At 39.6% G+C, this 17,954-nt stretch overlaps 1 protein-coding gene across 3 annotated transcripts in view; it reads right to left on the minus strand.

The window, feature by feature from the left end:
* Positions 1–17,954, minus strand: part of LOC144755675 (X-linked retinitis pigmentosa GTPase regulator-interacting protein 1-like) — a 434,709-nt gene that overhangs the window by 314,938 nt on the left and 101,817 nt on the right. For all 3 annotated transcript variants that reach the window (XM_078644845.1, XM_078644846.1, XM_078644848.1), the window contains one exon: positions 913–1,045. In XM_078644845.1, coding sequence (XP_078500971.1) covers positions 913–1,045 — 133 coding nt within the window. The remainder of the gene's footprint in view (positions 1–912; positions 1,046–17,954) is intronic.

Below are 17,954 nucleotides of genomic sequence, written 5' to 3' on the forward strand. Positions count from 1 at the left end.
CACAGGGGTGAGCTGTATTGTAGGAAATACGGAGCATAACTGCGTTTTGAAACTGTCGGAGCATGACACTGCCAAATTTGGCATTGCCCCACACTCTGGCATTTTCTTCTAAATATGCCACTTAGTTATTGAGATTGACCAGATTAGGGATGTTGTGGTAAATCACCTGGACCTGTATTCAGGAGCTATTCCTCAGCTTTGGGACACTTTGTTAGAAGTTACTAGGTGCTTCACAAATTACAATATTATAATTATTTCTAATATTGTTAATATTAGGAGGGTTGGGGGAGTTGCAGCACCCCTCAAATAACCGTGGAGTGCAGAAAGTCAATGAGCAATAAAAAATCTTTTAAATGTCGGTTTTATCTTGTCACGTTTGCCGTGCGTTAAAGGATAGTGGTCAAGGGCTAGCCTTTGTCTTCTGACAAATTGCTGCTTATTCTGTTACCATAAATATTGTTATTAGTTTTTTTTCTTTTACTGCATTGAGAGGATTTTGTAAAGTTAAATATCTGACAATCTTGTTATGGAACGTGCAGAGTGTGAAACCAAAGGATGTAGGATATACCTTTGTTTAACAAACATTTAACTACATGCAAGTGAAGTATACACATGTTTAAAAGTCTTTCAGCAGTTAGGACAGCACAAATGTAGTAAAATAAATTGCTAGTTTTGAAGTGTGATGGACACAAAGATTTTAATAGGAGCAAAATAAATCAACATTTTTTACTTGAAGATGCAAAAATAATAAATATGTGTAGAAACAAAACCCCCACTCTAAATTGTTGCCGCTTCTCTGATCATATACAGTCTGGAGAGCACCATAACACAGGAATGGTGGCCATCCAATGTGCTCCATTTATGGGGGGAGACCATCACACTATCCTCTCATTGATATTCAATGGTACAGACCTCTTGATCTTGCTCTCTTGCTTCCGGGCATACTCCTTGAGTAGAATGTTCTCCTCGTTCAGTCGTAGGAAGCGATCCTCTAATTCCTCCCGGCTCACACGACCCACTCGCTGCCGGACCTTTGCATCCTTCTCTACAAGAGGAAATTACATTCTTTTCAACTCCCATATCTCATCTCAGTTCATCCAAGAAATAGAAAATTCTTGAGCAAACTTTAGCATTTTCCAATACATGTAGGTGATTGGAAAGAAGGAACATCACATGTTCTGCATTAGGAAACCTGTGTGCCCAATGCCAAGTGGTGGAGACTCTAGGAACATTCAGAAATCTCCTCCTGACATGCACAAGAGGGATGAGATTTTGTGAGGGGCAATGTGGAAATTCTGGGGCAGGAAAGAAAGATATAAATATAGGATTAAAAAGCAAACACTTTTCCCTGACCTCTTCCCTCACAGTCCACTACAACAGTTCCCTGCAATGTTCAACCTCTCACAAAGAGCATTACAGATGATGTCACAAACAATAATAACAATAAACTTTTCATGTAGCACTAAATACAGTAGTTTAGCCATCCTAAGATACTCCAAATCATGCCTCATGTTATGGTGCTCAATTGATTGACCTCATAATGCTGATAGTTTTGCTGGGATTTAGAACTTAGAGTTGCTTTTCACGGGGGCGTGGCTTACGCGCCAAACAAGATTGCCGCGTAGCTGTAGAGCTCCGCTTCACCGAACCGAAAAGATCTTTATTCGGGAGAGAAATTCATCTTTCAATCAATATGGGCGCTGACATCCGTGTTTGAATATCGCGGTGAGCTATTTAACAGCTTTTTATGCTGTTTCCATCATTTTGAGCCCATTGTTGACACCGCGATTGTTTCATTTCATAACGAGTGCACTGTCCTTCACAATGTTTCTTCCTGCCTCAGCTCCTGGTCCATAAGTTATCATTGGAGCTTTTATTTCTGTGTGCACAATGATTCTCTTTTTGTGGAAGCGCTGTTGCTGTTTCTTTGGCTTTCCTGGCATATATTAAAGTCGTTTTTATAATTTTTGAGAACAGCCACCATTTTGTATCCTACTCGTTTTTCTCTATGAGGTGAATACTTAACCTGCATATTATTGTTTTATCTGGTTTTTGGAGTCATATCACTTATCCTTGAAGGAGACTTTCTAGATTTTGAAGACTGCAGCTTGTGTAAAGTCTCATTCTGCTAGTCATTTATGGATTTAAAATTTTTGGTCTTAAGAGATTAGTGTTAATCACTGAATTTCACCATACTTTTCATGGGGCGGCTGAAGAATCTTAAGCTCACTGCTTCTACTAAAGTTATTGCGTGTTCAGATTCAGGCTCTAATTCTAACTATACTGAAATGGAAGAACTCCTCTCTCAGAAACCTGATCATTCTTCAGGCACCATACCAAAAACGCAGTTCTCAAGTAAATTACCTGCAATCTCTACCAAAAGACCTAAAAAATACCCTCCTTCTCCAGGAAAATCCTCATCGTCCTCCATGGATATTATTCTTGATGAGATCCGAGCTTTATAGAGGAAACTTATAAAACTCTACAATTTCTGAATGAACAATGACCTTCTTTGGATTCACGAGTGCTCATTGTGGAACAATGAATGGAATCTCTCCAAACTTCTTGCTCTTGCATCTCATCCTTGGAGTCTGAAGTATTTTTCCTCAAACAATAGGCGGAGGGCTTGGAAAACAGAAATCGCAGGAACAATCTTAGACTTTATGGTCTTCCTGAAAATATTGAAGGCTCCAACCCAACCATCTTTTTGAAATCTTTTTTGCCTAAATTCCTGAATTTACTCCTTCTCTCAACATTCAAAGAGCTCACAGACTTGGACCGAAAATTTCTATGAAACCTTGTGGCGTCATCATGCTTTTTCTGCAATACACAGACCTTCTTCAAGTCCTATCAACTGTCAAGACCAAAAAACTATTTTTTTGGGAAGGTCACCGTCTCTTCTCAAGATGTCGCTAAAATTAGAGCAGACCATTGGAAAAAGTTTCTCGTTCTTCGTTCTCAATTACGTTCAATCAACGCCAGGTTTGGACTTCTTCATCCTTGTCTCTTCAAGGTTACATATAAAGACAAGACTACAACATTTGATTATCCAGCGGCGCTACAAGAGTTCCTTCATCTCCATGGAGCTGATACCATGGATACTTCGAAACCTGCATGATTGTCATTTGTGCCTCGTGTTATGTAGATGTTTTCTTGTTCTAAGTACTCAGTGAATGTTGTTTTGCTTATATCTTTGTAATGCCTAAGTAATGTTGTCTCTCTTTTTAGTTTTATATACCTTTCTTATATTACTCTCCTTATGGTCACTTCTTCTTACTTTCCCTACTATGTTCCTTTATCTCACATACAGGGGTTTTACTCCTACAATTTTGTTATGTTATGAGCCTCCTGTTACGTTGAAGCCTTTGATTGTGGTCCTTCGGGATTCTGTGGCGCTTCAAATCTGTCGTCGTCATCTTCTGGTGTAGTCACTTTCCAGTCGTTTTGCATATGTAGGTAAGATTTTCAGTCGTCTTTGTATGACTTTTACTGTCTCATTGTTCCTTATCTTCTCCCTTTTTTTGTTTCTTTCTACACATCCTCATTGATTTTCTTCCTTTCTCTTTTTTACTTTTCTTATTTACCTCTTTCCTCTCCCATGTTCTTTTCTCTAAAATAAGTGCCCTTTCTTTTTCTTATACCCTTCATATATATTTCTCTAGTAATTTTAACTTCAGTTCCTATAAGCATCATACCTGTTCATACTTTTTTAGCAAGTTACTTTCCTGGGTCACAACCTGGAATATTAAAGGATTAAATAATCCTGTTAAAAGGCAACGGGTACTCTCTCACCTAGCTAAGTTAAAATCTGATATTGCTCTATTTCAAGAATCTCATATTACTAGAGATGAAGCCTCAAAACTGAAGAGATGCTGGGTGGGACATGTGTTTAACTCTCCGGGTAAGAAAAATTTAATTTTTATTTTATGTCACAAAAAACTGAATGTTTTGCTTGTTCAACAAGAAGCTGACTTGGAGGGCCGATGGGTTATTGTTAAACTTCTTGTTGATAAGATCCCTTTAGTTATTTTCAATATTTATGCCCCTAATCTGGACAATACTTTTTTTGGAGAAGTTACTTTCATATAATGATGATTATATTATTTTTGGTGGTGATTGTAATTAAGTTTTTTATCCTTTTCGGAATAGACACTCTGGAGTTAAATTCCTTGCCTCTAAAATGCACTCATAATTCACTTCTACAATATGCCGGAAAGCGTTGGTAGTCATTTGGTGACCCTGATCTTAGGGAATAATGTTTTTTTCAGCCTCCCACCACACTCAATCCCATATTGACTACCTTTTCTTGAATAAGTCCCTTGCCCAACACACCATCCAATCTGAAATTAGTTCAATATTAATCTCAGCCCACGCCCCTGTACATGTAGATATTGACCTAATCCCTTTTTCTCCTCATTCAGGTCGATGGCGTTTTAATAACTCCTTACTCCTTGCCCTATTTGGTGTCAAGATTTTACTTCTTTTGCCTCAGAGTTTTTTTTCTACTAATAACACCCTGGACTTTCCCTTTAGTATGGCATTCCTTTAAGGTGGCTGCCAGAGGTTTTATTATCAACTTTGTTTCACAAAACAAAAAGTCTGCTGAAGCCCAATCTGCTCAACTACTTAATAACATTAAACAATTAGAATATACTTAGTATTATTCAAATAATCAGTCTTATTTGAAAAAGTTTATAGACACTAAACTTTCTTTTAATACATTATCTACTGACAATGCCTCTAATTATTTACTGAAAATCAATGCTCGTTACTATGGGGGTCAAAACCAGATGGGAAAATTATTGCCCAATTATTTAAAAGTGAGGAAAGAAAGAACAAAAATAGAATCACTACAATAATGATAAGACACGGTAAAGGCCTGAATAAGGCAATCACCCCGGCCCTGGAGATTTTTACATTTAAGGTACAAATCAGGAGTATTATATGGGGCAGAATTGTGGGGTCCAATGTGTAAAAATTCCTTTGTTAAAGAAGAAAATAAGTTTTACAGGGCTTTATTAAAACTGCCAATTAGTACTCCGTTAACTCCCCGTCTTTTAGACCTGAACATGAAACGCATAGACCATCATGCTATTCTAAGACCGTTGATGCTCTGGGTCAGATTATGGACAACCCCAGAATTGATAGATTATAAAAATGGTCTAAAAGAGGTAATGGATCTAGATCACTGTAATAAGGTTCAATGGTTCAAACATGTAAGAACCTGGTTGATAAAACTGGGTTTATCAAACTTTTGGAATGAACTAGAATCACTAAATTTGTCCTCAAAGAAAATTCTAAAGCTATCAGTCTGGTCATATGTGAGTCATGCGGTAGTGAACTTAAATATACGTGGATCTCTGACAAATAATTTTTTACTGTTCAAAGATGTAGCATCTTTTGAATGTTTATTAGATGAGATTCATCCTCCGCTAGCTAAGACACTCTATATGAAATTCAGATATGCCATTCTTAGGACAAATGTTTGTGAATTGAGGTGGTCTAACAGTAGTAGAAATCGGTGTACTTTATGTGCGAATCAGACAAAGGAAGATGAGGCACACATTTTGTTTTTTTGCCCAACCTATGCAGGACCACGGAAAAGGTGAATTCTGCCCCTTTGTCGGAACATAGGTTCAAGATCCCACGAAGAGGCTGAAAGAATCTTAAAAACTGATACCACTCAGGTTATAGTTTTTGGTATCAGTAAATTCCTCTTGGCCGTAAATTTAAAGAGAATGAAATTGGGTCTGAAATTATGAAACCATAGATTCAATCTCGAGGTGAAAAATTCCTTAGTGATTTTTTTTTATATATCAGGCAGAAAATTTGAATACTAATACATGTCATATTATAGTGCAATTTCTGGACTTGCAGATTTTAAACATGATTCTATATGTATGCCTTTTTAGTATTTAAATATTTAAGTATTTTAAAGTGTTTTTTCTTTCATCTGGAAGTCGTGTTCGGGATTTAAATGAACTGCCTACTAACTATAGGCCTCACGTCTGCGACCTGTGATTTAAGTAATGTATATTGTGAAACTACAAAGTAATTATAATGTATTTATGTATCTTTTATGGCACTTAATGTTCCGAAATAAAGATAAGAATTTAATTGAATCACTACAAGGCCCTGCCTGTACTTCTATCTTCAAAGATAAAGACATCCTGAATGAATTTGTATCATTTTATAAGGATTTATACTTTCCTGAATCACCAACTGGTCATTCCGATCTTCTTTCCTATCTTCATTCCATTCCTTCTCCTTCATCAAATCCCATTGATTTTGATTCTTTTGACTCTGATATCTCTCTAGCAGATATTTCTCAAGCCGTTTCAGTGCTTCGTCGTGGGAAAGCACCTGGCCCTGATGGCGTTACCATTGAATTTTACAGTCATTTTGCAAAAATACTTTTGCCAAATCTATTACTTCTTTTTCAATCTTTTTCTGAGAATGGCTCTTCTCGAGGCACTTTTCAAGAAGCACTGATTTGCTTAATCCCTAAGGACGATAAGGATCACACTCTCTGTAAGAATTATCTGCCTATCTCTTTGGTCAACACAGATTATAAGATTTTTGCTAAGATCCTAGCACTTTGTATTGACCCTATTTTACCATATCTCATTGGTCCTGAGTAATCAGGTTTCGTTAAGGGGAGACTTGCATCTGACAACCCACGAGTCCTTTTTAATGTTTTAAGTAAATCCACTTCTTTAGATCAGCCTATTGTAGCGATTACTTTAGATGCTGAGAAAGCTTTTGATAGAATTGGTTGGGATTTTATGTTTTCTGCTTTAAAGTTTGCAGGTTTTCCTTCTAAATGAATTACTTTAATTTCTTTATTATATTCAAGTCCCTGAGCTTCAATTTTTGTCAATGGTATGTCTTCTGATAACTTCTCATTACATAGGGGGGTGCGTCAGGGTTGTTCCTTATCTCCTTTATTGTTTCTTACAGCTTAGGAACCCTTTTTAACCAAGATTAGAATGGGTGATCGTATTACTGGTTTTCACTATGGTCCTCAACAGGTTAAAATGTCAGTCTATGCGGATAATATTCTTTAATACTGTTGTAATCCTGAATCCTCTTTTCCTTCTTTTCTTTAGTAGGTGATCTTTTTCTTTAAGGTCTCTGGCTATCGTCGTAATGCTGTTAAGTGCTTAATTTTGCCCTTAATTTTTTTGTGGCAGAAACATCATTTTGAGCATTCCAGTTCTCTTGGCAACCCCATAAAATCAAATATCTGGGTTTATGGTTCGCTCCTCTACTTTCTGAGACGTTAAAATTAAACTGTGATTATATTATAAAAAAATTGAATGACTCTATTTCTCGCTGGCGCCCCCTTTTTTTATCGTGGTGGGGACGACTTGACTAAATTAAGATGATGCTCTCTACATTTGTACTATATATAATCTCCATGATTCCTATTCGTATTCCTGATTATTATTTCAAGAAAATGGATTCTACGTTAATAAAGTTCTTATGGAAAGGTAAATCCTCTAATATAGCCTTGTCCTCCTTAAAGAAGGACAGACCTTAAGGAGGTCTTATATTTCCGGATTTTAAAACATACCATTCCGCGTTCTCATTAAAACAAGCAAATCGATGGATTTCTATAGATCTTCCCTTATATCCACCTATTTAGTTAGAAATGGAGGAATCCTTTATTGCTCCTTTTGACTTTCAGGAGATTTTGACGTTCACTTCTAATGTCGCTTCTCTAAGCTCTCCTATCATTACACATTCTAGTAAACTGCTTGTTCCTATTCTATCTTATCCATCTCAAAGTTCTTTTCATCAACAACCTATTTGGCCTAATAAATCTTTGCGAATTCATAAATTACCTATTTATTGGAAATCTTGGCATTGTTGAGGTCTAATTTGGATTTCTCAGCTTGTATCCGATAATCAACCCTTACATTTTCTCTTCAAGTAAAATTTTCTCTACCTTCATCTTCCAGAACGCAATATGTTCTCCTTTACCCTTCTCGCGCTCTTTATATTAAAAACGTACTTGTTACTAATGATCTCCCTATTCTTTGTAGAAATGTATTTCCAAAATTAGGTAACTCCCCCTCTGCATCCATCATTTACAAATGTTTGCAATTTTCCATGGAAAGACACAAGACAAAGGTTGAGCTGGCTTGGGAGAAGGATTTTTCTCAGGAGTGATCAGTAACTATTTGGGATAAACTATGGTCTAACATTCACAAAAACTCTCGGGCTGCTAACACCACACAAAATGCTTTTTTTCATTTACCATTGGTTATTTTTCCCCCCAATTTCTTTGGCCTCTTTTTTCACCAGAAGTACCCTCTACTTGTTGGTCCTGTCCTTACCCCTCTGCTGACTTAAAGCATATGTTGTTTGAATGTCCTCCAATTCAACAATTTTGGAAACTAGTTTGTTCTCAAATTCAGAAACCTATTGAGGTCCACCTTCCATTTTCCTATACACACATCTTCCTAGGCACTCTTTCCTCCTTAGGGCCTCATTCACCACCAAATTTTAATCTTTTAGATTTCCTGTTAGCTATCACTTTTCATTTGATAACCTCTAATTGGAAACAAGCAGATAAAGTCTCTTTCAATGACTGGTGGAATGCAGTCTGTTTTCATCATCGACTAAATACTAATTATGTCTCCCCTATTTCCTTAGCAATTAAAAGGGACCTTCTATGGCTCCTTTTGACAACTTATTTATCCCCATCAGCTTCTTTAAATGTTGCCCTTAAAAACTTGATCAGATGATGTTCGGAAACTACCTTAATTTCTCCCTTTGCCTTCTCTCTTGCAGACCATTAGTTACTCATTTAATATGGATTGTTTATTGTTCTGTTTTCTCAAATCATGTTATGCTTACAATATTAATTTCTTTCCATAGTAGGACTGTTATTTTCAATTGTTCTATAGTAAATACATTTTACATTATCTCCCTTTCCCCTTTTTCTCATTTCTACACATCTTGCATTTCATTCATTGTTCACAGTATGTCATTATATATTTTTCTTTTATTTATTCATGTCATGTTGAACAGGTTTTGCTATCCCATTGTACCGCTGTCATTTCTTCCGTTTACTTTCTTTCAATAAAATCAAACTTTAAAAAAAGAGCTGCTTTTCCCAGCAATTTTCAAGGGTGAACTGTCAGCTCAAAGGATGACATGGCCAATAAACGACATGAATTGTGATTGTACACATTGTATCAACAGTAACATCACTGGCGGCATCACTGAAAAACATTCTATAGAAATACACATACAAGTATACAAAAAGGACACTACATCACGGCTGGACTGGGAACCGAAAGCAGCCCTGGCTAAAATGTTCAAACCAGCCCTGTTCCCTCCCTCCTCTCTCATCTCTGTATGTTTTTTTTCCTCTTTATCTTTCCTCTGTCTCTCCTAAAGTGCTTCTTCAATTAACCTGATAGAGCTGGTGAAAGTAGGAGTGGTGCCAGCAATGGCCTTCAGGCTCCAGCCCACCAGGGAAATTCCAGATTGAATAAATGTCCAGTCTGGCGAGCTCTGCATCACTATAGTACTAGGAATATTACTATTTCTCTCTCATGCCCAGCCCACTCCTCTACTCTCTCTTCGCCTTTAACCTTGTACAGACCTCCCCAGCCTTTGGCCTAGGTTAGCACATACAAATACCACATACGTACAAACATGCAAGCACACTTTTCCACATCAGTTTGCAGAAAGTGGAAATACAGTCAATATACAGGGTGAGAGGACATCTAGTTGATGCCACTGGTACTGGAATTAATGCCTAATGGATTAACTCTTATGAGATTAACTGTAGCACCCATTCTTCTTTTTAGATTATCTGCACAGACTTCACATTGGTGAGAGTGGAGCCAAAGCCTCCTAACAACTGGATTTGTCTGTATATACCATTTCAGAATGTAACTACAATGTAGTTTTTGTCTATGTGACCTGCTTTTCTGACAGTGATACTTTAGGCTTACCTGCGCTATCAAAGTCTGTGAGGACATCTGACTTAAGAGTGGACCTAACTAAAACAGCACTCGTCAAAATAAACTATGTAAGGATATCTAGGAGCAGCTCACCACCTACACACAGGGCACCTGCTTTGTGCGCATATTGTATATTTGTACACATGCACTATGTAAAACCACAAAACATTGCCAGCACTGACTTGTCTTTTGCACACACTCAGTTTCCTTCTTGACCACTATAATCGATAGTAGTGATCACCATTTATCTTTCAATCAAAACATTTTTTTGAACTTATATGAAAAGATCATCATACACAAAAGAACAATAAGCACATATCAAAATATTTACATTTCATTATATCCCTGCAACAACATCAGTATTACACCAAACCATTGGACACAAACAATGCTATACAAACAATACACAAAACCCAATACACAGAACTATTATATCAGTTCTGAATTTTTGATTGCCCAACCAGCAGAAAATTGATTATTTACAATATATTAAAAAAATATTTCTCCTCAATGAATGGGCAAAGCAAACTAACAATCAACGCTGGCAAAACCAGAGGTAAGATAATTTTGTATTTGTACATGATTAATTTAAACCTTTACAAAACAACTAGAACATTGTTAAAAGTTGTAAAAAATTTGAAAAAATGTTCTTAATGTCAGTTTATAGTCATCAATAAAATTCAGATATTTCAAGCTGCCATCAAGGAACTGTTCGGGCTGGCTTTTAATAATCCGCACTCAGCATGCTCTTGTGTCTTTTTGCTACTATTTCGAATAACTTTGTGACACGTCAGTTTAATTTTATTTTAGTTGGGTTAAAACACAGTTTGACAGCCTGTTCGAACGGCATGTAATTTGAAGCAGGGACGAAGAAATTGTACCTCAAGTCCTTTATTTGGGGCAGATGCAAATAACATGAATAATATCTTTTTTGCCAGCTTTGCACAAGCGACACTGCTCTGGGCAGTTTTTTCTTTCCCAAGGCGGCAAGTGAGAGGCAGTTGGAATTACCCCAAGGCGTAATTTAAAAAACTTTTCTTTCGTCTTTAGGTTCAGTCCAATGTTAAGGTACGCTTGAGGTTGCAGTGTTCCGTGATCGCTGAGTGTGATCCAGCCATGTGCTCTTTTGGTTAATGCATCCTTGTCCTCAATGGAGGTAATGATTTGTGCCGATTTTTTCGCAACTTTTATTTAAAGATAAGAGATCAGTTGTGGTGCCCCAGAGGTCTGACCGTCCCAAAGCTTGGAGTGAATCAAATAAATAGTCTCTGGCTAAGGATTTTTGGTGTCGGAGCAACTCTTCCCATAGATTGGAGTTTAAAGAACCAACCTGGTAACAAACGCGCTCCGTCTTTACAGTGTTTGCTTTAAAATTCCAAATTCTAACCAAATTTGCGCCGGAGAAACGTATCTTGGCAGACTAAAGATTGCCCTGTATGGATTAGCTATCACTATATCCAGTAGTGCAGCATCCTTTCCTTGAAGGAGTTCACTCCCATATGTTACGGTCGGCTGTAGCTTTGCACGCAGAACCTGGACCAAGGGGGTCAGCGTTAAGTCGGGAAGTTTGACCTTTAACGATTTTATCACCTGATAAGTCACGGTTCCCTTCCCTCGCAAGGACTCCAATTGGGATTTAAACGAGTTCCTTTGGTCCAAGATTACTCCCAAGTATTTGTAGGTAGTTAAATACAAATAGATTTAAAAAAGAAAAAGAATACTGAATAAAGAAGTTACGTCATCACCTGCTGATTTCTTCTGTTTTGAACATTCATTTGTTATAAGAACCAATACTATTTGTTGGAGTGCTGGATTATTTTTTGTATTTAACTGTGTTTTATGGAAATTTCCACAGGGGATGTAAGTGTATTGCATCTCTGATCCTTGGCACCCAAACTTATACTGTAACCTGATTAAGGGATAGTTGCAGTCATCTATTACCCCATACCCTCTGTGCTTGCATTATTTGTAGGTAATTATTAAATCCTTGTACACTTAGATGCCAATTGACTTTCCTCTTTTTCCAGTAGTTCACTGCCATGACTTTAGATTTAGTAAAGTTTATTTGCAAGCAGTTCCTTTCTGAAAAGGCGTGAGTTACATTCAGGAGATGTTGGAGGCCGATTGGAGTCCGGCCTATCAGTACCAAGACATCCGTGTACAGCAGATTGGACAGCGGAAGTTTCCCCAGAGCTAGAACGCAACCCTGTTTTAACCTTTTTGTTGTTGGAATGGGTTTGGAGAGGTGTGTTCCTGCTAGTTTGACCTTAATCCAGGTGTTTGTGTGCAGTGATATCAACTGGTCTAGGAGTCGTTTAGGTATTCCCCAGTTTTCCAGTTTCCGCCAAAGTTTGCTTCGATCGACGTGATCAAAAGAGGCAGTATAGTAAATAAAACAAAGGAATAGGGGTCTCTTTTGCTGCATCCATCAGCAGGGTTAGTGCCATGATGTTTGTTGTGTTTCCGTGACCCCGGCAGAAGCCTGTTTGATTAATTGGAATAATGTAACTTTCAGATCCCCATAATGTTAACTCCTCCAGTATGGTTCCTTCAAAATATTTGCCTCTTGATGTCCACTGATGTGGAGGCGGAATAGGGAGAAGAACTTAAGTCTGGCATTATTTTACCCATACAAGGGGGTAACATGGTTAGTTTTGGATCTGATTCTTGGATAGTGGCCATTATATAACCAGTACCTGTTTTTTTCCCTGTTGGTTTCTTTACTGGGCCCCTTAATCCCTACTTCTTCAAGGTTCTCCCCATTATCAGCAGCTGTGTGTTGTTAAAATGCTTGAAGAGGTATCTTGTCCATGCTTCCTCTGTTATATTAGAATTTAGGCCAAGATGGTCTAGATTCTTCATTCTTTTGATCATTTGCCAAAACCTTGAGCTGTTTTTCCGTTTAACTTCATGGAGAAGCTTGGCCCATAATTCGGCATTTTTTTTCCTTTTTTTCCCATTTCTTCCTTTTCAGTAGTTTTTTGCTTCCTGTAGGGCAATTTGTGGGTCAGGATTTGTTGGATCCTTTCGCATCTGTCTCAATGTTTGGGTTTTTAATCTGCTTTTGTGTTTTCATTTCTGGGGTGAATTGTAATTTGGTTGATGCTCCCTTTTGGTGGCTTACCCTGTTTGATGGTCCTTTCAATAATTTCTCGCCAACAGCTAGGATTAAATTTTGCCATACTTCTACCGGTTTTGTCGTTTGACTTGCCGCTTGAGTATAAAGAGTTATTGCCTTAAGGCATATGGATCTGATGTTACTGGGATTGCACCGCAGCCACTTCGATGTTAAGGCCTATGAATGGGTCAGTCTCGAGAAGTGATTTAACTTTTATTGTTACTTCTTGAGGCAAGTGGTCGCTATGTTCGCTGGTCCCTATTCTAAATGCCGTTATTGTACCAAGCACATTTAAGGTTGTGAATGTATAATCCAGATTGGAAGATTGCCTTTTTGAATGGAACGTTGCGACTGGTGGGTCATCCTCCGGAAAGCGCCCACTCAAGGCTCTTAGGTTAAGATACTATAGTTGCCGTAATAAGTAATTTGAGCAGTTTGTGGGTTTCTTAATATTTCGGGAGCCCTGTCTTGGCACTTCCCATGCGGCGCTAAGTTGTTGGTCAAGGGCATCACCTGCTCCAGAGTTCATAAGATACATGTTGAAATCGCCTGCCAGCATAATATGGTCGGAATCCTCTTCATCCATTATCTTTTTCATGGCTTCTATCAATTCCTTGGCAGCTTTCCGTTTCCTTTTGGGATGGATGTAGGCGTTGATTACTATAACTTCTTGGCGTAGGCTGTTTAGCTAGAGTGTGATCTTTACCGCCTGCATGGTGCTTGGGGGTGTTATTTGAGATTCTATTGTTGTGATCTCACCTATTGTTGCTATGGAGGCCATAATCATTATGCACATCGATCGGCAACCAAAATCGGAGCATTTATTTGCCGGGATGTAACAAGATGTGTATCCTTGGAGTTCAAAGGCAATTTCCTCCCAGGTCCCTTGAAGCAGAAAAAGTTAAATGATTTTAAATATTGAAAAAACTCCGGATCATCACTTTTACTAGCTAAACGGTTGATGTTCCAGATACATATGTTAATTTGTCTGGACTTGTCCAAGGCATGATCAAAGTCACTCTCCCTTTGTCAATTTGTGTGGTCTGTTGTATTGATGGTGCACTGAATTTGTCTCCAGTTTTGTGAGGTGACCAGCAGGACGTGATGTGGGTCCCTTAGATCTTGTAAAGGGAAAAAAGCTTATGTATCTTGGGGGGTATACTCTTGGAGAAGTACTCCTCGCTCCCTTTAATACTGAATTGGTGTTTTTCCGGTATGGTGTCCAGGTGGAGGGTAAAAAAGGTGTGAGATAGGGTGGTTGGTTTTCAATTTCAAGTTTTATCCCCTATTGTTTAAACATAGTCTCTTCTTCCGTGATTTTCTTGACTATCCCTGTGGAGTTTCAGGTTACTTTAGTTGTTTGCGAAAATTGTGAATTGGTATTTGGCTGAAACTCTACTTGGAGAAGATCAGAGGAGCTGATGTTTTCTAGGCTAAAGATCGAATGTAAAAGCCCCAGTATATTTCCTCTGTTCAATATGTCATCTCTGCCTCGAGACATGTATTCTGGAGTAAAAAGAATAATGATTGTGCTATCCCTGTGTTGTGCTGTAGTTTCCTTTATTCGGGATACCGGACTGGGGACAGCGGCTTAGGCTGCCACTTGTAGGGCAGGTTTGTTGCATACTTCGCTCCCTTTCTCTCCATAGGTCCCTGATGGTGATTGTTGTTCCCCCTGTTGACTACTGTGATGACTCCACATTGTTGATCCGGGTGTTGTCGTGGATTTCTGTAATTTGAGTTTGTTTGGTTTTAATGGTCCTTGTTAAATCAGAGTTATGTGCAGTTTGAGTTGTTTTTACTTGAGGGAGTCCCCGCTTGCTATCACTGAGTGAAGGTTTCTGAGATGTGCCCCTGAATGGTGTGTCCAAAGCCGATAGATATCGGGGAGAGACCCTCTGAATCTTCGGGCAGCAGCGAGAGCGGAAGTTGATTAATGTGTGAGACTTTTGGACTGTGGGTGGTTGCTGTTGAGGACAAATGTGATTGCAGTTCTTTACAGGATCTTCGGCAATTAGAAGCCTTTTTCTTCTCTTCCTGTCTTCTTCCTTTGAGTTTTACAAGAGGTCTGGGCATTGGTTGATATACAATCAACTGTAATTGCACAGGCTGCTGATAAGTGATCCGTGGATTCAGCTTCCGTGCTCTTTGGTGATGGTAGTAGGACTACTCTACCTGCCAGGAGCAAGTTGCTGTTTACTGCCCGTTCTGCTTTTAGTTGATCCGAAGGGCTTATTGATGGTTCAGACATTTCAGTATTCATTGCAGGGATCTGTAAAACAGTTGTTTTTAGATCTGCTAGTAGGTCTGCTATCATAGATGGTACGGTTATTAACTTGTCTACGATCAGTACACTTGAGCATGATGATGTTACTGCTTGGACTACGTAAGCCATTTCCTGACCTCTCTTTATGAGATTGAAATTGAAAATGTAAGTCTTGCAAGGTATTTAAGATTGTTGTACATAACGAGTCCGGGATTGGACTTCCAGTACTACAGCTTTTCTCTAGTCTTGAGAGGTTGTTTGCTTCTATTGATGAATGAGAGTGAGCTGGTTTCAGGATGTAGGAGGCAACTAATTCCTGCGTGGCTATAAAGTTCATATCATTATTCATAGAGAGAGTCATTGTAAGGTAACAAAGTGCGACACACTGGGGGCGTATTCGCTTTGGGCTGTTATGTGTTGATAATTGCTCCCAGGTGTCTGCTTGGGTTGTTTGGAATAGTTTTATATGAATAGGAGAACTATTGTTTAATTGAGAGAATAAGTCTTGTGTTTTTCCATCCCGGCTGTCCTGTACCTTAGTTGCGGCTGATCAGTGTACTTGGGTTGTTTGGATTGAATTCGTTTGGATAGGAGAGCTATTATTTAATTGAGAAAGTGGATCTTGTGCTTTTCCATCACGGTTGTCCTGAGCCTTAATTTTGACGGGTGGGTCTAAATTTTCTATGTGAGGCGTGCTGGTTTGACTTGGATTTGTCTCAACTCGACTGGATGAATGAGAGTGTTTCACCAGCTCGGAGGATTTGTCCATCTTCGGCGTGCTCAGCAAGCTGTTATTTGCAATGATTTTTCCAGAAATGGGCGAGCCCAGTTTGACCCTGCTTTGACTATTTGCTCCTCTACATGCCAAATAGATAGAGTCAATCGCTCCTCTGATTCCGGTTGACGTTGGTGTTGCCGTTGTTTCCCCAAGAGGAAGATGACAATTAGCCCCTATGAACAGTGGTGTTTCCACTGAATTGCTGTGGAGAGGACTGCAGTCAATTTTACTTGATAAGAGTGGTGTTTGCAGCTCTTTTATGTCCCCAGTCTTGGAGTAAATAGCTGTTCCGGGGTCCTACAGGAAAGACAATTTTGTGTATATAACTTTGGCTGGTGGGTGTATATTTATTTCCTCACAGACATTCCTTCAATGGTTATGAGGTTGTTTAAGTCCTTTAACGATGTAAAAGGCGATGGTAACTGTTGTGATAACTGCGATGTCTATGGCGCCAATGGCAACGGAGGGGGCAGTTGGGAGGGCAGTGACTGTGTGCTGTCTCCAAAGCCAACTGGAATCGGGGTGTTGGTTGCCACCAGGCCACGAGCTTTGCACACCAGTTGCCTCTCCGCAGATGAACTTAGGGGAGTGCTCCGCCTCCGCCCAGGAGACGTGAGAATATTTGCCATTGTTTTTACATTTTCGCTTGTGGTTGCAGTTGCAATTGTGCTTGAGAAGGCCTTGTTAGGTTCTTCCTTATAGGCATTGTGGGTGTCGAGGCTTTTATCTTCAGATTTAGTTGATTGCGGTGTCATTATAGGTTCAAGTTTACTTTTTCTTGACTTTAACTTAATTTTCGGCTCAAGTAAGGGCTGCCTGACTTTACCGGATCTCATTCCACCTTTGCTGTTTTTGTTTTTGTTTTATTTGATAATGTGATAATCTGCATTTTGATACTTTGATGTATGATATTCGGATGATTCCTCTGCAAACCCCCCTGGCAGGTCAGTCACAGGATTATTCGCTTTACACCAGATTGGCCCCCGGGTCCAGTCCTTAGTCTTAAGCCTGATTCTAGCTGTCTGGCTAGACTCCTACTGGGCCCTGAGTCGTGGGGGTAAAATATCAATACAATTGCTTTTACCGCTGTATAGTCCTGGCTGCATATTCCTGGCTGTAGTGGCTGAAGGCGGTGACTTCTGACTTGCTCGCAGGCCGAGCCGCCTCCCCGACCGCCACTCAGCTCCACCGGCTGACGCCTCGCAGCTGCCTTCCCAGCGCGAATACGCGCCCGCAGGATCCGCTGCCACTGCTCCTTGCCGCCTGGAAAGTTTGGCTGTCTGACTGTGCTGTATCTTACATTTTCTTAATTTTGGTTGTTGACTGTTCTGTATTCTCTCAATTGGTATTTTTCTACTGTTCATTAATGCTCTTTTCGCAAGCTCCACTCCCTCCCACAGCCCCTTTTTTCCTTCTGCTTCCTTTAGTTTCCCGCCGCCTCCTCCTGAGGCCACGCCCCCTCGCCGCCCCTCACCCGCCTTCCAGCTGCCTCTCCCTCCCTCTCCACCTCAAAAGGTGCCCGCTGCTGGGCGATCGGGGTTACTTCTGACCTGCTCGCAGGCTGAGCCGCCTCCTCGACCGCCACTCAGCTCCACCTGCTGACGCCTCGCAGTTGCCTCCCAGCGTGAGTTCGCGCCCGCAGGATCGGCTGCCACTGCTCCTTGCCGCCTGTAAAGTTTGGCTGTCTGACTGGGCTGTATCTTACATTTTCTTAATTTTGGTTGTACACTGTTCTGTATTCTCTCAATTGGTATTTTTCTACTGTTCATTAACGCTCTTTTCGCAAGCTCCACTCCCCCTAACCCCCCT

Source organism: Lissotriton helveticus, chromosome 5_1 (assembly GCF_964261635.1).
Source record: "Lissotriton helveticus chromosome 5_1, aLisHel1.1, whole genome shotgun sequence".
NCBI lineage: Eukaryota > Metazoa > Chordata > Amphibia > Caudata > Salamandridae > Lissotriton > Lissotriton helveticus.